Consider the following 22930-nt stretch of genomic DNA (forward strand, 5'->3'; position numbering starts at 1 on the left):
GTAGTGATAGGATGAGGGGCAATGGGTTTAAACTAAAAGAGGGTCGATTTAGATTAGATGTTAGGAAGAAATTCTTTCCTGTGAGGGTGGTGAGGCACTGGAACAGGTTGCCCAGAGAAGTTGTGGATGCCCCCTCCCTGGAAGCGTTCAAGGCCAGGTTGGATGGGGCTTTGGGCAACCTAGTCTAGTGGAGGGTGTCCCTGCCCATGGCAGGTGGATTGGAACTAGATGATCTCTGAGGTCCCTTCCAACCCAAACCATTCTATGATTCTATGAACTAAGTGAGCAATCCACTGCAAAACTGAGAATCATAACAGCTTCTGTGTCCCACGGAAATACGCTATTGCTCACATGAGCATCCACAACAAAGAATGATAATTTAAAGTAGCCGTATTGACTTGCTACAAGTATCTTTCACCTCCATAAGTTTCTGCAAGGCCAGCCCTCACACACATGCTCTTTCTTGAAGTTGAAGGAGTAATTATTCAAAGTAACCATAAAACCTTGATTCTCCAAAACATTATCAATTTAAAAAAATTCTACATGAGGTGTAGGGAATCAGAAACTGTCTTCCTTCTCTCTCAAGAAGGAAGGCAAACCTTAACATGGAAACAATACACATAATAAACATGTAAGTTTGAAAAAACCCAGATTTTGTATTTTAAAGTTGGACCTCTAACTTTACCAGAACAAAAAAGTAAGGAACTTACGTTAGTATCTGTGATGTTAAATATTTTAAAACCTCTCTGCTACCAGTTGTGAATTTTTCTAAGGACATATAGGTCACTATCAAACACTGTCTGATAAAGGTAATACTCAGGTACACAGATAATTTCTTTTTGGCAATGAAGAGATCAGAACAGTCATCCCAGCTGGATGTGACAGGAGTGACAGGTAAGTCACTCTTAGAATGACATCTAAGAATGTACTGGATGCAAAAGTTAACTGTGTCTTTGGTTTTGAAACGCATTCAGATATGAAGAATAACACACCACACTCCCATGTTGTTTTGTATTGCCATGGATTTTTTTCTAGAAGTCACACCACTGGAAGTTATCTGTACATTTCTGCTGAAAATGAATTTGAGAATAGTTTTCAACAGAGGTATCTGCATTCTTCACATCTTCAAAAAGGCAACCTGTAAAAGGAAGCAAAAGCAATACTGTGATTAGTCTCAACATTGCAGGAAAAACAAAGATGTTTCATTTTATTAACTGAAATTACATATTATAATCATCTTTTCACTTTTATCATTATAATCAACTTTTCACATGTAATGAGAGAGCAGAGGCTATATTTGTGGGCAGTATTAATATATGTCTCCTAAAAATTCCCAGGCTTACTCTGTTTGCTCAAGCACTGCACTGGTTGCTGAACTACGTAACAAAACCTCTTTTTTTTCCCCAGAATAACAAAGCACAAGGTGTTTATTTGTATAACTTAAAAGGCTATTTGATAGTATTATGAAACTAGCTTAGATCAAATCTTTGATACATTCCCTGGTTTGCCCAAATATTAGCTTGCTCCAACAGTGCTGTCGCTGTAAGTGAAATCCTGATTCCAAAGTCAGGATGAAAAGTCCTGATGAAAAGTCCAAAGTCAGAAAGAAAAAATGCCTTACATTTTAAAATGACCAGGAACCAAAATCCTACCATAGAGGAGAAGACAAATACTTGTATATGATCAGAAGATAGCAAGTGATGTATCTCTTCTTTTTGGTGCACTAAGTGGGCTGTCACATCTAACAGCTATTTAGAAGGAAAGTGATCTATCAAATGCAAGAGACCTATAGGATTTCTGGTGCCCCAACTCATTCGTTCTTGGTCACATGTATGTAGCAATTTCCACTGCATGATTTTGGTTTTGTTTAGCCTTCTTCAGAACCTGCAGGATACTAACTCAGAAAGCTAAGTTAGTCGACTGGAAACAATCGCATATCCAGATTCTCATCTGCCACGGAGATTGTTTCAGATATTCAGTTGGCAACTTTGCTGATCACAAGGACAGAAAAAAAGATGGACTGATGCCACCACAGAAGGACAAAAGAAGGAAAGAAAAAAAGAAAAAAGAAAAAAAAGACTACCAGGTTACACAACAGTCTTCTGAAACTACGAACTGTTTCTCCTACCCCAAGAAAAACACACAAGAAAAAAACAATTGAGACATACACTTCTCCTTTTTTTCTCTCCAAGACCTTTCAACAGTCACTTAAGTGAAGATTCAAATTATCATCAATTACCACTTTGGATATTCAGAGCTGACCCTCATTCACCTCTCTACTTGATACTGTGACTAAAGAATGCATGAAGCATTATCAACCAGAAGGAATTGAATTAAAGCATAAAATATCACTGAGTGTTCAGAACAGAAGGCAAAGCAGAGTAAAACCATTTATTTTGGATCCTATGCACAAAGAATGTTTAAGAGAAAGTTATATGTCTGCTATAGAGGATGAAAAAATTAAGCAAGTTTCAAAATACGTAAAAGGCTTCTGACAAAATCCTCCATAGAAAGGATTGATGTATAAAATAACTTGACTATGAGGCATGAATGGGACATGGCAATAGCAATTCTTGGTCAAGAATGGAAAAAGCCAAGTGATCTCACTTCTTCAATATCTCTTTTGCTACTCCAACATGAACAGCAGTAACCTATTAGAAAGCTGCCATGTTACTACCGTGGAAGGGTCTGTACAGACAAAACAACTGAGATCCCCAAAAGCTTCCACATTTCTGAATCACTCTTTTCTTCTTCCAAATTGGAACTAAAATTCAGAAACAAGAATTTTCACGTAGAACATAAATTTTCAGGAACGTCTATAGGCAAAGCTAGCCAACAAATAGCTGGCTGGCCAGGGTGGAAGTCTGCTTGCTTTCCCATTAAAATCACATCACACTGACATATTCCCACTGAGTGTTTTCAGTCAGCTTAATCAGCATTTTCCAACAGTAAGCTGCTACATCAAAAACATCTCTGTCAGCTCAGCCAAGGGGTGTTGTAAAACCTAAAGACTACTCATCGTGTAGGGAAATTTACCCACTAGGCCAAAGACTCCCACCCTCAAAGACATAAAATGAAAGGAAAATTAATATGCCCGTCACCTTTCTCATGATTTTGTTGCTCAGTTGAATACAGACAGACGCATAATTAATAGCAAATGTAAAATCCCACCTATGCGGAAGAGTCGTAAGTAGCACAGGCTAGGGAGGAAATCCTGGCATCAAGTCAAAGACAAAACTCACATTGATTTTAACAAGGTGGGAAATTTGTCCTTGCATTGCAAGGAAGAAAAAAAAAAAAAAAAGGAAAGCAATAACCATCTAAATACACAAGATTCAAAATTTTAAGCAGATTTTTCTACCCAAGATTGCAGGCTCCTTTGATACAGTTTTGAGGTATCATTAGAGTGGATATATTTGTTTAATTTGACTACTTGCTATATTTTATAATGCATGAAATACACTTTTTCACTCTTTTGAGAGGATTATTTGCAACATAATGTTTCCCTAGACTGCCAGGCTCCTCTACTGCCCAATAAATTGAAAAATATCAAAAGGAATCATTTATCACTGTCTGTATTTATATTTACTACCAATGTGAATGAAAAGAGCACATTAGATCATTCCTACAGTTGACATAGCCAACAAAAAAGGGATAAAACATGGAAATCACAAGCTGTATAAAAACCATCTGTAACACATGAAGATGTTTGAGAACAAAGCAAACCACTTAAAAAGTTCCACCTTATACAAAGGTCAATACGAAGCATATAAAATATTTATTTATCATAACTGTTACTGTAGATGCTCTTGGATCTCTGAACAGCAGTTCTATGTAATGAATGAATTACTATAGGTTGGGAAAGTGAGACTAAGTGGTTCTCCCCCAGTTCTCCACCTATTAGGATACTTTCTCTGCAAGATAGACTAGTGGTCTCTTCCAGGTCTAGTAGAAACTCTTTCAGAAAAGTCTGTAAATCCAGTATTTCACTGCTACTAGTGCACTTTGAAAGAAAAATCATGTGTCGAACAGCTATCTGATCCACAAACTAAGGTTTATCACTAAATTCAGAATAAAAGTCAGTTCTCTAATCACTTTATACAAGGATTTTTTTATTGACCTTACCTCAGCATGTTGTTCCCTTCTTAAAGCACTCAGGATGGCTAATATTAATCTATCATTAAAAACTGCTTTTTGTACTCTAGCATACTTACTTCTATGACAGGACACATCGGTTTTTTTCATTTTATCTTAATTATTTCTGAAGGTGATGCTCTTATTCTATCTCAGAGTATCAAGTGCATCTCAGCACTCCATCCCATTAGCTTCTGCAGAGCCAGAAGCTGCTAAAACCTCAGGATAATAAACAAACATAAACTCCCTATTTTCAAGCATTTTAAGAGATATCCGTACAGAGGGAGCAGCAGAGCACCAGACATACAGATGATGTATCTTACAAAATCACTTTTTCTGTAAACAATAAAGCAGCAACAAACTTTGTTGAAAGCTTTTGGAGCCAGGGCAAGTTAGAAATCCAGGTTGTGATGTTCAATTCTAGAAGATGTGGTCTGTTAGCTTTCCCAGGAAAATGGGAAAATGCAAAATGTCCAACTGTTAAGCATACACCAGACTACATGGGAATGGTACTGAGGACTGAGAAAAGCATCCTGACAGAGAGTGTAGTTACATGGTCAAACTTTGCAACAGGTTGCCCAGACAAATTGTGCAACCTCCATCCGTCTTTGGCATACTGCAAACCTGACCGAAGACAGCCCGGGGCACGTGGCTCTGGCTGACCCTGCTTGAACGGTGGGGTTGGAGGGGGCAGTGTCCAGAGGTGCCCTCCAGCCTCAGCCATTCTGCGACTCTGTGACAATTTTACACGTCCACACACACAGGCCAGTGAAACAGCAGCACTATGCTGGTGGAAACTCATTTACTATAAGCTACAAAACCAGAGGCTGGCAATGTTCTTTCCTCAGTAGGGAGAAGGTAGTTATGGGGTTATAGGTTTCAGTCTTTCTGAAACTTTCTAATAGCATTTTATTTTATGGAGTGTTTCATCAAGCCGTGCCTCAATGCCTTTTCCCAACTTCATATGATAAAAATCTCATGGAAAACAGCAGGGTAAGGGCATTTCCTACTGAATTAGGCATCCAGTCACAGAGTCAAACACTGAGGAGTAACAGGTGAAAGAAAAAAGTTGTAATTTCAGAAAATATTTTAAAAGCTATGGAGACCTAATGAGCGAGGGAGATAAAAGAAGGGGGTTCCAGATGGCAGAAGCTGCTGGAAAGAAATCTCTTCTACCCAAGTGGTAACACTGGGTGAGTGGGCAGAGTAGCTGACTGCTGTAAGAGAAGCAGAAGCGTGACTAAAGGCAGCTAAACAATATATTTTAAAGAAATGCAATCTGCAAATCCATTGCATACAATCTGTCTTGTGGAGCTGACAACAGACAGAGGAAACGCAGCACTAAGACAAAATTATTTTCTCAGCTAAGCAAAGGAAAAGCAGTTCAATCTTTCAATCAGCTGCAAGAACCAGAAAAGAAGCCAGATCCTTATTTCAACAAAACAGGAAAACAACCCATATGCCAAAAGACTCATTCCCATGCTCTAACACCAACTTTTAAATTGTTCTTCTGTTTGTATTCTCTTTAAAGGAGAACAAGTGAATTGTGCATGAATAAAGATCTACGTGTATGTCTCTCGAAGCTGAGGACCCAGAATTTCTAATACCTACATCTCTCCCAAGAGCTAAACAAAAGTAGGTAGAAGATATACTACAGAATTTCTCTGCAGTATTAGAGGGGGAATTGTACTTCTGTTTACTCCTGCATAATTATAAAGGAAAATAGTGGGTTGAAAGTAGTTATATATGCTTTTGTTTCAGCAGAAGAAAATGAACCTATTAAACCTGCAAATGCTTCTTGAAATATGACTGCTCTGGTTTTGCTTTTCCATTGCACACCAAGGAACAACACTTCACCACTAGATTCAAAACTGAAGCTTAAACACATAAAAGACATTTTACAGTTGTCTTCCTTGACAATCAGACCAATTTTTAAACACTACCACACACAGTTCATAATGCTACATTGTGTTTTAGAAGAACACATCTTACACTGCCATCTTAAATCATATCTACTGCAAGCAGACGATCTGTACATAAACACATATCCATGCTTTAATCCTGAACATGTGCTAGTGCGAAATCAAGCGTGATTGAATGACTGCAGAGGAAATGTCGATTATATGCCAGTGAGGCTACAGCCTACAATCAACGTCAAACACTGTATTCATTTCCACTCAAGGCTGACAGGTAATCAAGCAATGCCATGCCATCCATGTGCACAGGAAGAGAATAACCTTTCCAAGAAGATGTGGACAGCTGTGGGCAGACCTCTGGTCCCAGATCCAGCTGTGCTGGTGGAAGATGCTAACATCACAGGGTCAGTGGTATCCCTCTGCCGCAAGTTACTGTTCCTCTCTCCCCACAAAATGCCATTTCAAGCTTTCCAGCTACTGTCTGGTGAAATCAGACTGGTATGTTAAACTCTGGTCTGCGCTAACTGGATTGATTTATCCAAGAAACTAGAAAGAGAGGGCTTGCACAAACAATTCTGCTGGAAGATCACAGGGCAGAGACTAAGCTCTGGTGGAAATAAGAGTGAAAAACTGAGAACAGTGTTTCCTTCCACATGTACAGCTGGATTTGGAAGATAATGTATACACAAAGCCTCAGACCAAAGTCTAATTCACATAGATTTGTATTGCCACAAAAGCTATGGCTAGTGCTAAGTGTTATGGTTTAAGCCTTAATAATTACAGCTAATACAACTGCTTGGGTGGTTGCAATTACAGTGTAATCAAAATGCTCTGTACGTAGAATACATCTTTACCATGAAAAAAGAATCAGAGAAAGTGATACAGGCACATTTGTGTGAGTATAACTGAGCCTACATGTAAAAAATCCCAAACCTGTATTTAGTAATGCAGCAGTACAACTACAGCAACAATGTGCATAAACACATAGAGAAGGCTATAATCCTGCCGGATACATTTCTCACTGCTGTAAAATAAAGACAGATCAAGGAGTGGGATGATTGCAAAGCATCCGCACCACGTCCAGGTCCCAGCTCTATAAATATCTGGTTTCTGATAAACTTTGCTCAAAGTTTGGTGTTCCCACAGCTGCTGCTAAGGGACAGAGGAGCCAAAGGAATACTGCCTTCTCTGAGGCGCAAGAGTGCTCTGACCATTCCTGCACCACCATCAGAAGCAGTGATGTCTTATAGCTGTTACCGTTACCCTGTGGACTAGCTACTATTGGCAATGGCGGATTATAAATAACCACACTAAAACTTAAGAGTTCGCCTGCCTACTCATACCTCACAGTTTACATATTCGCTCTCACCTAACGGTCAGGGACCAAGTCCACCGATGCACAAATAACCTGTTCCAGAAATACGTTTTGGCACCAGTGTGAATGAATGGACACAAAGCAGATGGCATTAGATGAGCGGAGACGTGAGAGAACATTAACTGCTATATTTACACTCGCCCCCACTGAATCCACAGACCCATAAAAAAACAGCTGTCTTTTACAGAGTGAATGCTACCAAGCTGTTGCATGTTACCCCTACATCTCTGAGGCTGCTCCTGGGAAGTGCGAAGGCATTTTTAGAGGAAACTGGAGAGGAAGGTAGCATATTCACTACTAGAAGAATGAGAGAAGGCAGAGATGTCCCTACCTGGACAGTGTAAGATTTACTGGCCTTCAGATGGCCTCCTGGTAGCCTGCAAACACCTTGGCTGTACTCCAGCTGCAAAGTTGCCCTTCATTACACTGATGTTTAATTCTCTTTTTTCTACAGTCCAGGCTCTTGGGACGACAGCTGAACATTACGTCACTGCGTGCCTGTTTCCCCTATGCCACAGAGGTCATGTAAGTAGACTTGGCTGCTCTAATATCCCCTCCACAGCCAATCAATGGCAGCCACTTACCACAACATGTCAAAAATAATTGTTTCAGGTTCTCTCAGATAGGGAAACTTTCCCAACGTGCTTTAAATGCCATGCAGTGAGAAGTCTGGTTTTGAGTATACATCAGAATGCGAAAAAGTGTTTTATATAATCATCCTTCCTTGGCATTTTTGGACTAAGCAAACTAAAGAATCACCAGCCTGTGCTCACAGCAGCAGAACTTCACACCACTAGGCTGGTAAGTCTTAAATACTTTACTAAGGAAAACTAACAATTTCAAACAAAAATGTCATTAGAGGAATATGAGTACCTTGAAAAGGTCTTTAAAATGATACTACAATACTATGGATTGACTGAACAGATACAGTTGGACAAACTGAGTTTCAAGTATTTAATCAGGTAAGAAGCTAAAATCTGGAGTCGCTATAAAAGCCTTCATGACTATCACTATCATATTTGAATTCCAATGGAGACAGAAACTAAAATATATCCAGAATACTCTCACAGCCAAACACAGCGGCACTGTGCTGTGCAGGACTATGTGGTGATGGCAATAATGAAGTCACCAGAAGCACAGGTTGTGGAAATATGCTATTCTGACAAGCAAAAACCCTGCAAATTGGGTTGAACAATAAGGGTATGTGGAATGGCAGCTTTGCAATCTGACCCACTAACCCCTACAAGGCTCACATTTGGGTGTGGAGGAGAGGACTTTTGTGAAGTCCTGACCTACCTCACTCCACAAGAGATCAAGGTCATTCTTTAGCACATGTATCTGCAAGGAATTTCCCATCTCAAAGAGACGTTGCTTCAAGCAGCTCTAAGGTCTTACAGGAAAAGTATTTTTGGTCAGTGCTACACTACCACAGAAGGAGAAGAACACAGGTGGCAACAAAAGCTGGGGAGAACTTGGCTTCAGCAGACCTATTGTCTAGACAGCCAAATTCCCTAGCACTTCTAGGAGAAGGCTGGCGAAAGGCAAGTCCTGTCGTGTACAATGTGAAAGGCGCTGAGGTCTGTGGGCTTTTGAGTCTTCATTGCAGGAAGAAACTTATTAGGAGAACATCACTCTGATAAATCACTTTCTTTTTCTGTCCAAGCTGGGGAAGATATAAAATATAACCAAACCAACCAAGCAGAAAGGGAATTAGATTCCTTTCATTCAATTGCTACTGGAATTAATTGTAACCAAAGCAAGGATTTTTTTTTTTTTTAATATGATTTCTCAATCTGGCAATGCCCCTTCAGGATTTACGAAATAAACCCATCTATAAATCACCATGTATTCTTTCAACTAATCCTTCCTAAAAGTATTAATTTATTGTAAGAATGAAGCTGGATTTGAAATGTGACAGAGATAAATGAGAAAAAGCAAGAGATTCCTCTGAAGTCCCAGGCTGTGCATATGCACTGCAAGCTATCTCTTTGCTAACATAACAGTTGCATGCTGAAGCTTGCCCAAGCTTTAGAGAGAAAACTATGAGCAGCTGCAAAAACAGTAGAAAATAAACCTCTGCATGTTTTTATTTTATATGAAGAAAACTGATTTTTATTATTTTTTATATCAAGTAGTCCTTTGTGTGAAAAAAGGAAAAGGTTTTTGGTTGGTTTTTTTCTGTTTAAGGTTAAATTGAGAATGCGATTAATCATTTGTTCCTTTACATCTAGATATGAGAAGCCCTGAAACATCATGGCTTTATTTTGTCTGTTGCCAAGCCTTCCCCATTAGCCTATACTACTCTTATTTCCACTGCAGACGTTACTTCTTTTGGTACCCATCATTAAGACTAGCACAAAACCAGCAGTATTATTTACCTTTGTTAGTCTGAAATACAGTTTCTCTTGAATCCAAACCACAGTGGGGGATGGAACTTAGTACTAATGTTGCATTGCAATTACTGATCCAACGTGAACCAGGCTACAAAACCCATGGAATTTAGGATTTTCTTAGTCAACACCAGATGATGTTTGTTTTTTAGTGTAGTAATTACCATGCCAAACTTCACATTAATCAGGCAATCTGATATGTTTCTGCATCAAGTGGCTTTAAACTGCTGTAGAAAAGACATTTGTTTAAGCACATACATGTATGGGCAGCTGGGAGACACACGTTAACCTAAACCAAGGCATAATGATTGCAAGCTGCTCTGTCAATTTACAGCACGCTAGCTACATCCTAAAGCTACACGTGAAGAAATTAATCCTTGGCACACCAACTGGAACATATGATGCAGCTCCTAAAAACCTTTTAGTCCCACCAAAAGGTGTTGCGCAAGGCTGAATTAGAGAAGATTGTGTTTGCCACCCTTTCAAAGACCTCACTCCAACGCACAGCTCATTTCCCACTTTCACACACACACAGCCTGCTGTCCTGGCATGATTCGCACCAGGCTGATGACCCGAAAGTCATGTCAGTCTAAGGCTCTGTTGTGTTTTTGCAGTTCTCGTACCTCTTTGTGCTCTTGGGAATCTGTTTCAACTGACCAGCATCAACAATACTCAAGCAGAGCATAGTCTGATGTCTTTTAAAGAACGGTGTAGATAGAGAGATATGGATTTATTTTGTTGACTGTGAAGCAAGTGTACCTGATTCCTGAGGGACTAAATAGGGCCAAATAAGCAGTAACATAATCTCTCTTTGACAGCATCATCAAATCACCTCTCTCAAAAGTAAGCTGATAAGGGATAGTGCATGTGATGTGTGAGATTGGAGACCAGTCAGCGCACTGTGCACTTATTTCTTTGATGAGATGCTGGCTTACCCAGACGTGCGATGTTCTGGTCATTTGCGTGGCTGTTGCTCTTAATTAGATCCTCCTTGATGGTATTCTCTGCAATATAATTTGTGAAGTGTCCTATCTCAGCAAAATACCCTGTTACTGTATTCCAATCCTATTATGCCTTAAAGAGAGGGAAGCGCTAACAAATGTGAAAGGGAAACATTGGTTTTAGGTCTGTACTATACAATAACACGCTCAGCTGGATTCTAAGCTGGCAAATGTCTCCTTCCTTCCTCTCCTTGTCCTGTCCCTTTAGCCATGAAGTATTGTAGCAAACTCTAAAACAGGAAGGTGACTTTCAAGTCCTGCATCATACTAACCAGAAAAATTAATAACATAGTCTTCTATTACCAGCTTATTTTTTCAGCTCAAATCATCCCTTCGCTATAAACTAACATTTCCATTCACCCCATTAACTCAAATCTACTTTCTAAAAAGAAAATCTGCCAAAACCTGAAAGCTAAGAAATAGCCTATTATCTTCATTTCCTGCAATGTTTTAGAGCTAGTGATGCCACAGAAACCAGTACACGGATGTAAACTGTGTTTGTAAGTCTCCCTTAGCAAATGGTACACAAGCAGGGCACACCATGATGTAATGTTCAAACTGCCGGGATATCTTGTCACATATGCAGTGTTGTCACAGTGTAAGACATGGCCATCTCCTGTGAGCACATCCATTTCTGAATATAGCAAACTCGAATGCTACCTGAAGTACCATTTGAAATACCAAGAAGACGTGGGGAAGGGGCAGAGGAAGCATGACATAGAATGGATGCATTACAGAACAATAGAAATAAAAGATATCTCTTCATGAGAGGTATTTGATTATGGGCTCACATTTACAAGCAATTAATATGGTCCAAACAGTCAATCTACCATAACTCAAAAGAACGAGGTAGAGGAGATTAAAGGAGAATGTGGCACTGTTAAGCAACACTTTGAAACTAGATAGTTTAAACAGGTGTCTTCACTGGGTTATCTTTTGATATCTGGAAAAAAGCAAGTTTCAAAAATTAGCTGCTTAAATTCTCTCTTTGCTTCCTGGCAGTTAAAACTGGAATGAGAATAAATACCTCCCTGCATGAGGTATGAGGATTAATTTGTTTGTGTATTTAAATGGGTATGTAAGTATAAACTACTATTTTATTTTTAACACCTTACGGGGACTACTGCATTCCTACTCCAGAGTTCAGCTTTTGGCAAGAGATTAGGATTGAGTTAAAGTGGGAACAGGTGTTTGGAAGATGATATGGCTGTAATAAAAGCACTAACCAAGATGATGAAGGGAAAAAATAATTTAAATATGGTATTCATTTGTACCCTGTGAAATAGAGATACACCCAAAAGAAAACGCAAAGTCAGAACAACTAAGGGATATTTAGGAAAATGACTTTGCCCACTGTGATTCATTCTACACAGTCTGAGCATGGCTGTCCTTTTGTCCCAGGTCATCCTGTTCTTGTACAATCTCAGGATGCCTGTTAAAAGGTTAGATATTCAATAAACAGCAGTTTCACTCCTTAATGCTGGATGGGTAATAAAACATTTTCAAAGCCTCAAAAGGATGTAGGAGTTTGAGGCCACTATCAGTGAGATTTGAGCTCCTAAATTATATTAGGTATTTTTACAGTGTGGATTTCTGGCCTCTGAGATCCTTACAGCCATTACTCGGTCAAACTGATTTTTATTTCTAGGAATTGAGCAGATTCTTTTGCTAGCTGCAGTCAGAAGAAAAGCTGAAACCATCCATTTCAAGGCTCAAACTCATGAAAACAGATGTTTTCTTACTAAAAAGAAGAGTTACTGACCTTGAAGGTTCCTAAGAAAATACAATATTCACCATCTTTAGAATATCTTTCCCTCAACAATAAGATAATTGAAGATAAAAGATTTCAAGTGTTTTTTTGAAAGCAGACTGCGCTCAACCCTCAATCCTGCACATTAAACCTGTTCGCATCAAGATGTACTATTAATTTCATACAACAGTAAAAGTAAATAAAGCAATGATTTTTAAAAGCAAAGGCTTATGGGGGGAAGGTGTTGCAAGATGTATGGTGTTTATTATTACTTTGTTTATTGCCATAGTCCATGACGGTTTTTTAAGAGTGCGACATAATGTAAAAAAATAAATAAAATTTAACTATGGAGATACAGGCAAGCCTTTCTGTCTGCAGCATGGGTCCTCAGCTGTGGGAACTTCCAGCACAGTTGACTCTCAAGTCAAAAGTTAGATTGAGAATATCGTAAGAAACTAAAATGGTTGTCTAGACTATATTGAAGTCCCTTACATCTTTCATCATGAAAAAGCTTTCCTGTGGTCTTTTGAACAACTGACTGAAGATTGCAGTAAGGTAATTTCTGCATTCTAGATGTTTAATTTGCTGGTGTTAAATGATTTTTTGCATTTTAAGAAGGTTTAATACGATTATCTTTGACTTCAGTACGTTTAAGGTGCATCCTTTCTAAATATTTCTTTTCAGTGGTCACCCATGAGAGAATTAGTCTATTAAACTAGCAAGACAGTAAGGAAGGTTTGAAAATGACAGATGACAGAGGATTATCTCTTTGAAAACAATACTGAAGAAAACAATTTTGACCTGAGACAAATTCACATGTCCTTTTGATTCTAATGACTTCATCAACAAGCACATGGTTATTCAGAAGCTGAACTTGGCCCTGTATTATTGATTCTGCACATGCATTTGAACAGCTCTGAGCAGCTCCATTTAACTCAGTTGTCCAAGGGAGGCAATTACTCATGTGGTGAAGTGCTTATGGGACTCAAATCTAGACTCATAAATGGCTTATGGATTCCTGCCCCTGACAGGCATCAGATAACTCTAAATACTTACTCTCTATCAGGACAAAATTGGAAAAATTTAAATGAATGCATCAGTTAATGATAATTTCTGAAGCCACTGGAAAACAAATTGGCCTTCCAAAAGGAAGGGTTGTCCAAAAAACCAAAGAGATTTTAAGATGCAGCTTGACTAATTGATGATACACAACATGTTACCTGCAATAGCAGGGGCCTAAATTTAATGAAACACAAGAGTTCCACGTGGTCCTAGCTACAAACCACACCAATTACTGCAAGTCTATGGGGTAAAAACTGATCACAAAAACTAGGACAACCATCTGACAGCACAGAAACCAGAGCTAAACCCTTTCTGAAAGAGTCTTTTCACCAGACTCCCATCCCAGCCTGTCAACAGAGCAGCAACAGTGGGAAATGCAAGCAAACGCTCTGCAAGCAGAGGTCAGAGGGACCCCGCTCTCTCTGTCACCGGGGCAGTGACCTCCACTGCAGGGGCAGGATTGACCTTTTGAGACAATGACCTTTCACATACCCTAGCATCACCAGAAGATTCCGAGTTCTCAGAACCCTGTTGTCCTTCCTCTCAATAAACCACCATTATCAAAAATAGGGGCAAAAAAAAAATACATAGGCATTTAATAATTCAAAACCAAACCCCTCATTCCAAGCACAGCATTTTTTTCCTTGCCAAATGAAATGCCAAAGATTATACAAAAACCCTAGTAGCCTTCACTAACATATTTCCCCAGAGAAGTATGCATTTCTTTGGTGGCAGTTTAAGCAATAAGCAAATGCTCTTGCAAACTCCTTCCCGTGCTGTGTTGGCTCAACTGTTTACACAGCTGCATAGGCACGGAAGGAGCAGAGGGAAGAGACATGGTGACATGAACAAGAGGCCAGGGGAGATGGAGGGGCTACCTTAAACCAGATCAAATAGGTTGCTGCTGAATATAAAACTGCTGCCCTCGATACCACAGCAGTTGGAGCTAATGTACAGGCCACTAAAATACTCAAAATAAAGCTATAGGCAATGTCATGTGAATGACCACTGAATGGACATGGTATTAAAATGTCTGGAAATACATCCTGAAAGCAGTGTGTCCTGTAGACAGCTTTTCATGTCATTCAGCCTTACTGAAAGAAGTCACATAAGCAATACAGAAGGCAGCTTCCTCTATTATATTCTCTTACTTGTGGAAGTTATTTCATGTCTGATTTATCATGGAAAATATAGGTAAATGATCACATTTGTCTTTCCTGATCTCCAAGTGACACTGACTAGAAAACCCAGACCCTTCCTCTCTCCAAAGATCTCCATTTTTACTTCTAAACTGTGAGGAAGAGCTCACATCCTTCAAGATGTTAAATGTAAAAAAAAAAAAAAAAAAAAGAAAAGAAAAAAGGCAAACAGAAAAACCTCAGGCATTTATATACATTTAATCAAAATGACCAAACCCACCTCCAAGAAAACCCTCAGAAGTTTGGATTTATGAATTTGAGTGCAAGTTCATCTATGCAACTGTGCACCCTGTCTGTTCCCACATCACTCTTATTTATCTACTTCATTTTAAATAAGAATGTGGCAGCTCTGAGACTGAGGGCTGTGTGTCCATCATCTACCACAGCAGATACTTGCACTGTGATGGAACCAAAGGCCTCAAAAAGAAAGAAATTACTGTGAGCAGTAACCATCTCCCTTCAAAGACAATTTATGCAGCTCACAAACAAACTGCTCCTCCAATATTCATCTTCTGCAGCCTCTCTTTCCTGTCCACTTTTGCCATGCTTTGATTTAAATTTGAAAATAATCACTTTGGATCATGCACTGTGCTTTTAATTTTTCAGCCAAGTGCTACACACAGCTTTTGTCTGTAATAGTAACAGATTGCCCAAGGACACACACAATGAGTCATGGAAAGAGTCAGGATTTCCTGGCTCTTAATCGGATGCTCAGACAAGGCCTCTCATGTTTCCAATTTTCAGGCGTTGGCAGGTGGGAGGAAGAGAAGAGAAAGGAAGGGAAAAAAAAGATGGAGAGAGACTTTTTTAGATAAGCCAAATAGACAACCAGAAAAAAACCCGCACAAGCTCTTTCCCTTCTCAGTTTCAGATGACCGATGTAACAGTAATCACAAAATCTGCTGAAGAGCTTAAACCTGATTCAAAAAAAAAAAAGTAATGGATAAACAGAGGAAAAATATTAATGGGCAGCAAACAGACACAAAAATTTTACATTCCTTAAAGCAGAAACAAAATAACCAGTTTTCTCAACAAGCTTGGAAACAGAAGAGAAAGGAATCTACACGCTTTCAGGGCAAGTGGATTTGGGAAGCTTGATCCCAAATGGGAGGTTGGGTAGCGGCATTAGCATAAGCCCACCCCAGAACTGTGAAAAAATCTGGGGGTTGTGAACATGCAAGTAGGTGACATGAATCAGCTCTCACTTGAACACACTTCAAAAACACTCTGTCTGTTACACTAGTCTATTTAACTTAGGAAGTCAGTTCCCTCAAGACCACCTATAATTAGCAAGAGATGAGGAACATTCAAGAGATGAATATAGATCATGCAGAGGTGATGTATAAGCAGCCTGAAAATAATTAATATCCATCCTAATAATGCCACCTACTCCAAAAGAGTAGGCAACAGTTTACAAAACCCATAATGTCACAAAGGAACAGGAAAATAATTTTTCATCCCCACAAAAGTAGGCCACCCATCATATTCTGAAAAGGGATCCAAGCAAAAAAACAAATGGATTTTGAGACAAGTTGTACTCATTTATCACTGCAAAGCACAGCTCACACGTGGGCTTTGGCAGCACTCTGGCTAACTGGCTCAAATGAGATCCATTTCAAAATAAAATAGATGTTAAAACACTGGTGATAGTAAGAGACATTAACTGCAAATACACATATATGCACTTGTATGAGATATTTAGGGACTGCTTGCCTCAGTGGGCTGGGATAATGAGATTATTTAGAGACTACTGCCTCAGGATACGGGTGACTCAAAGTCCATGCATTTTGTTACTATCTGTATTATAGCAACAGCAAAAAGTCTTGCTGTATTCATGACAAATATTTGCACTCCCAACCTAACCCTCACTGAAGAGATCTAGAGCAACATCTAACAGGTACAGTCAACCCTACATTGCGGGAATGCAGATGGCTTCTTTGGGTCCCTACTCACTCTAATTAAATGATTAACTGCAAAGACAACCATCACCATGAACAGCAAACTATTTTAGCAGAGGATGAGAACCAAGTGAGCCAGGAGGTGGTTCTTTACAGATTCTCAATGAGACATAAACAGCAAGCAGCACAGCATTAGCCTGTATGTTGCAGGGGCCCTGCTGACACAGAGAGGCCGAGGTACTCAATGTCCTCTTCGCCTCAGCCTTTGTTGGTATGACCAGCCTGCAGGAATCCCAGGCCCCTGAGACCAGTGGGCAGTCTGGAACAAGAAGACTTACCCTTGGTGAAGGAGGACCAGGTTACGGAACACTTAAAGTGGTCGTACATCTGCATCCAAGGTGTTGCTACCAAGTTGAGGGAGGTGATCCTTCACCTCAACGCAGGACTGGTAAGGTCATATCTGGAGTGCTGGGTCCAGTCTGGGCTCCCCAGTACAAAAAAGATACGGACTAACTGAAGCGAGGTAAGGGCTAACAATGGGCCACAAAGATAACTAAGGGATTGGAGCATCTTTCATATGAGGAGAGGCTGAGAGCTGGGACTGTTCAGCCTGGAGAAGAGAAGGTCCAGGTGTATCATATCAATGTGTATAAATGCCTGATGGGAGGGAGTGAAGATGAGAGAGCCAGATTCTTCCCAGTAGTGCCCATTAGCAGGACAAGAGGCAATGAGCACAAATTAAAGAGCATGAAATTCCTTCCAAACACAAGAAAACACTTTTTTTTTACTGTGAGGATCGTAGAACACTGGCACAAATTGCCCGGGGAGGTTGTGGAGTCTCCAACCTCGGAGATATTTAAAACACAACTGGACACGGTCCCAAGGCAACCTGCTCTAGCTGACTGTGCCTTAGCAGGGGGTTGGACCAGATGATATCAAGAGGTCACTTCCAAACTCAATGACTCTGTGACTCTGTAAATAAATTTCTGTTGCATGCATTTTTGAAGTGAACAAGCTCATTAGAAAGACTGGTCATTAAGGCATCAAGACAAACCATTTCAATGTTTTGTAAAACCTCCAAACCAGACTTTTTCCACTCTGCTCTTTTTTGTGAGGTTTAGATGCAGTGGAAATTTCACTTTCCTTCTTCAGTTTGCTTCCTAAGCTTCTGTTTATATATCAACTTCTTTCATTCACTTGAAAGATATTTTAGTCAAATACTGGACAGAAAATACTTCTGAATTACTTTCTTCTTACTTCTGAATTACTTCTCCTCCCCCCCTCCTTCCCACTCTCTTTTCTTTATATTACAATATAATAGGAATCTGTCCTTCAGCTTGTAGTTCCATGCAATCCATATTGTCCTCTTCAAGCTTCTTTCCCCCCACCTCCTTCTTCTTTGGCTGTTTTTCAGCCACTGAATACTTTCCACTTTCAGATGAAAATAACAATTAGGTTTTATTATTATGAGACCTTTTCTTGTATTGATAAAAATCTTATTATTCAAAACAAAGCTAGCACGACTTCTTTAAAAATGAGATTTTAATGTTCATTTTTTATCTTCTTTTTAGAAAACATTAATGACCTTCAAGAAGAATCAATTTTCTAGCTTCTTCCTTTCTATTCTTTTTCTTTTTTTTTTAAAGCCAATTTTAACATCAAGGACAAGTATATATGAACAAATTATACACTGGAGTCATAGATCCCTTGAGGTTTCATTCTGGATTACTGAAGCATAATTATTACAGCGGATTGGTTTGCTCTAAGACTTCCAAAATACTGTTTAAAACTCCTTCCTTAAAGCAAGGCCAGTAAAGAATATGCTGTTAAAACCTAATTACCTGCATTATAAAAAAAAAAAAAAAATCAGCACTTCACAAAATTCAATGAATGAAAAATAGCATAAGTTAGTTGAAATGTAGACAGATGATAATCAAAAGCATAGTTAGAAATGTGCAAGATCCAAAGTTGAGGATCACAGCATGACCTTAAGGTCCAAATGAAATAACCTGAACTTGCTTAAAATTTTATCAACTTTAGAAGATAAGCATTGAGAACTAGCAAAGATTGAAACCAAGGACTTAACATTTCTGCATGAAAACCTTTAATTTAATTGTACCGAGTTAGTGAAAAAAAAGAAAACAGAAATGTTTGCTTCAGACTTTAGAAACAATCATTCTGGACTTCTCACACTAAACCCCTTACTGCTTGACAGTCAATTTGAACAGATATTTTTTATTCACTTTGAACATTTGCCACATTTCACTCATTTTGTATGCTGAATTTAAACATTTTATACAAAATCCTATTCTACTGCATAGACAAATAAAGTCAAAAAAGACTAATCCCAAAAGGGATTCTGATTCTCCAAACCCTTATATTCCTTAGTAAGCCAAATTAAATGAGCATGGTTGTTTGCATGTGCAAGGATTACTTTTATAATGTGACTGATCCTACCTAACTTTAATTATTTAAAATAATTCATTTTCCTTTAGCGGACTTATTTTAAAATAGGCTTTCTAGTCTTTAAATCTCACAGATCATTCCAAATACTTCATTTCTCACATTACATACATTTTATGCACATAGATACATGTCCACTGCCTATTACAAAAGGTCCAAGTAAAGAAAAAAAAATGCTTTGCCCTTTGCTTTATTTCTCTGGCTGATCTTCTCTTCTGAACTATAAAACACAAACAAAGCCTGTTTAGAGGATAGACAGACTGAAAGACAGAAGGAAAGAAAAGCACAGACCTTGAACACTAGGAGTAAAATTAAATTAGTTAACTGATAGAAGCATGAAACATTAATGAAATAGAACTTGAGAATTTTCCCCTTATGAGAAACATTTATTCAGTGTTAATTAAATTATTTTATTCAAGATCTAGACTTACCCAAGCATAAAAATATTACATCATATCAATAACTGCAGAGTGTAAGCAAGTACTATACTATAAGCATCTTTTTCCCCATCTAGTGGACTGAACCCTTTAAATCATTTATACTGTTTAAAGTCTTCAAAGAAATGACAAAAAATAACAGAAAACCCTCTGCATGAACCAGCAGCCACAGTTATTAATTCACTTGTCTAATGAATAGCTATCAGAGACTAGCTCCAAGCATTTGCTTGCAAAGTTCACATGCAATAGTGTTAATGAGGAACTTTCAGAGAGTCTGCAATAATTATTTCTCTACAATATATCCAGCTGGCTGGTTTATTCATTTGCAGTCCAGTTCTGCACCACTGAAGCCAAAGAAAGTTTTGACATTAACTTCAATAAGTTCAAGTCCTTGCCTACAATGTTGAGCTATCATCACAAACGCTTCAGGTGCATTTCTGTAATATGACACAAACTAATTGAAACAAAGCTGCAACTACTAGGGGACCATCTCTAGCATTTTTAAGCTTACAAGATGAGAAACAGGCTCCTAAATCTTCAGGTGGACACCCTAAATAGATTGCCTGACTTTCAAAACCACTCAGTATTTGTTCATTTGAATGAGAACTCTAGGTAATCCAAGGTACTGGCAATTTTTATTGGAATGGTCAAAAATGGACTGGCAAGTCACTTTTGCATAAACAGAGCAGCATGTGAGACTAAGATAATGTCTTTACATTAAATTCTTTTTCCTGTGACCTGCATCTTCTTCAAGACGATTACCTTGTTGTAAAAAAATATTACGGATCGTTTTGAGAACTATTTTGGAAGATTTAATCAAGCGCTCAGCTGTTTTGTAAAGGAATATAAGGTGATATATAATACAAGGGAAAGGAATACAATCTAACAGTGACATTTTCAGGTGTTAGCATGTGCACTTTAATAAATATTAGTACTTTAACCAGTATCAGTACAGTTGTAAAAGACCCACACTTGACTTCTGCATTGTTTTGTCTTAGGAATCCATGCTTTGCCTTGACAGGAAAGGATGACATAAAATGATTAGCTAATAAGTGTCACCAAGGTTTTCTTCAGCTTCTGAGCTACACTTAAAAATATGTAAACGGCGTCTCACTTCTCACAGTTCATTTTTACTAACTCACTGGAGCACAGTAATTTCTGGGTGGAATTTGAGCACTGCTTCATCTAAATCTGGTGTTGTGGCTACAACCTGGTTGAACGTGAGTCCTCAGAAGATGGTCTAAAAAAGAGGCAAATGGGAGAATGGTGTCCTCCCAAACTCCTCATGCAGGAGTGGCTTAAAAAAAGCAGAACAAGATTCAGTAGCTCTTTAAAAATCAATGTTAGCATTAAGCCATATAGCTTTCCATTTCTTATTTGCATACATCAAAATTCCATTTCATTTCAAATCTTGTCAAATTTTGGCCTCACTGATATCCTGGCTCCTCCTAGGAGAGTTCAGAGCAGCACTACACTGCTGGAGCCATGGAGTACTTCTCAAATTCCAGTTCTCCAATAGCATCGGCACTTGAGCAGAGAAAACTTTATCTGAAATTCGTATTTACTTAGGAAGTTAAATTTCAGTCCCTGAGGATTTATTAGCTATGTAGGATGTCACATGGATTTAATTTTATTTGCTGTTGAATTTCTTCTCAAAGAATTCTAGGTTGAACATCTCAAACTGAAAAAAATTCTTATCCTTGTTCACTGGTACCAGGACTAAGTCCAGATTTTAGAAAGAACACTAAATGAGAGGGCAAAAATGGGTAGAAAATAAAGAGCAGAAGAGGTGAGTAAAAGCTTACAGAACAGAATACAGTAGGTTTTATAGTGTTTAGTCATTTTAAATATCACCTTAAAATAGAAAACACAGTCACTTAATGGAATATATCCCCAGGATAACCATGCAGAATAGACATTTCTGATTAATTTAACTAGTCACTAGCTACTGCTCTATAAAAATACAGCTGAAAATGCATTTCCTTTCCGTGGAAGGAGAGAAAGCAACCTGAAATATGAGGGTTTCTGTGTGTTCAGCAGACTTTTTTTTTTTTAAATAAGAAGTAAAGTTGATTCTACTTTGTTACAAAAAAGGATATAAAGCCCTGTTGCTCCCCTCCCAGCTGCAGTTTTTCCACTTTACTTGAAAAGAGGCAAATACGATTAGATAACTGTAAGTACTAAAAGTTAGTTTCTAACCAGGGAAAAGGTGTGAGAGCATTACAGAGCTGTCTGCTCATAAATGGTATGGAAATGAAGTAAATTGGTATCTAATAGAAATGAGAAACTAAGATGGAAACTCATCAGTGCAGAAAACCCAAAGCGGTCAACAAAGAGGAAAACAAGGCAGTTCTAGAATTTAATTTCTGAAAAGCTGGCAGATGATGAATGGAACAGACTTTGTATGAAAACATGTAATAAAGAGGAAGCAGCAGGCTCTCTGGTGAGTTATAAAAGAAATGTTAGCTAGTCATCCCCCATTACACAATGATAGCCCTTTTTTTTAATTCGGTGGGACATCTACATATGAAAATATAAAATGTGTCAAAGAATGGAGCATCAACAGCAAGAAAAACTTCTACCTAAAATGGAATTATGCAGACAAATAGTTATTGATAAGAACCAGAACTAGGGACAGTGGTACTAGTTACAGAAAATGAGAACATCTGAACAGTACAATGGTCAATCATTTTCAGGATCGTATCTAGGAATGCCAGGCATTCTAGAAGAACTTGGAAGTGGACTGAGCAGCCAAAATAGTCAGTAAGATTAAAATAACATCTTCACTTGTACAAGTTTGCAGGCAAGATCCTTTGTCATGTAGCCAAGGTGCTTAATACTCATTTTTTCTTCTATTTTCCTTCTGAAATTCAAGTTCACTAAAAGCAACAGAAGGAATACAGCTCCCTGATCTGTTTCATCAATTCACAATGCCACAGCTCACGAAATTAATGAAGACTGGGAACTGGTATTTTAAAATAGTCTCTTTCTCTACAGACTATGCTTTTACAGTTTATGTTAGTGATATGGGAATAATATTTTTATATTTTTTTTCCTTAAGGCAGAATCACTTCCTATTTTACTTGTCAAGCTGCCAGGAGACAGATAAAGAAACATTAACCAGAACGCCTGGCATAAGTCCAAACAGCAATCGCATTCTGCCCACCCAACACTCCCCCTGTGATCTCACTTGGCTACGGCATCTTCAGATTCCTGCAAGTTTTTCTACATATTGTTAAATGGTTGCCAGGTTTCACCTCAAGGCATAACAGCTTTCTGTTGAAGGCTAAATGGTCTCCTTATTT

General features: G+C 38.5%; 1 protein-coding gene across 1 annotated transcript in view; it reads right to left on the reverse strand.

Moving 5' to 3' along the window:
• Positions 1–1004: 1004 nt before the first annotated feature.
• The window catches only part of UBE3D (ubiquitin protein ligase E3D), an 83741-nt gene continuing 61815 nt past the window's right edge, over positions 1005–22930 (reverse strand). The window contains exon 10 of the mRNA XM_075747601.1: positions 1005–1138. Within this exon, the coding sequence (XP_075603716.1) occupies positions 1118–1138 (21 nt within the window). The 3' untranslated portion in view covers positions 1005–1117. The remainder of the gene's footprint in view (positions 1139–22930) is intronic.

This window comes from Balearica regulorum, chromosome 3 (genome assembly GCF_011004875.1).
Source record: "Balearica regulorum gibbericeps isolate bBalReg1 chromosome 3, bBalReg1.pri, whole genome shotgun sequence".
NCBI lineage: Eukaryota > Metazoa > Chordata > Aves > Gruiformes > Gruidae > Balearica > Balearica regulorum.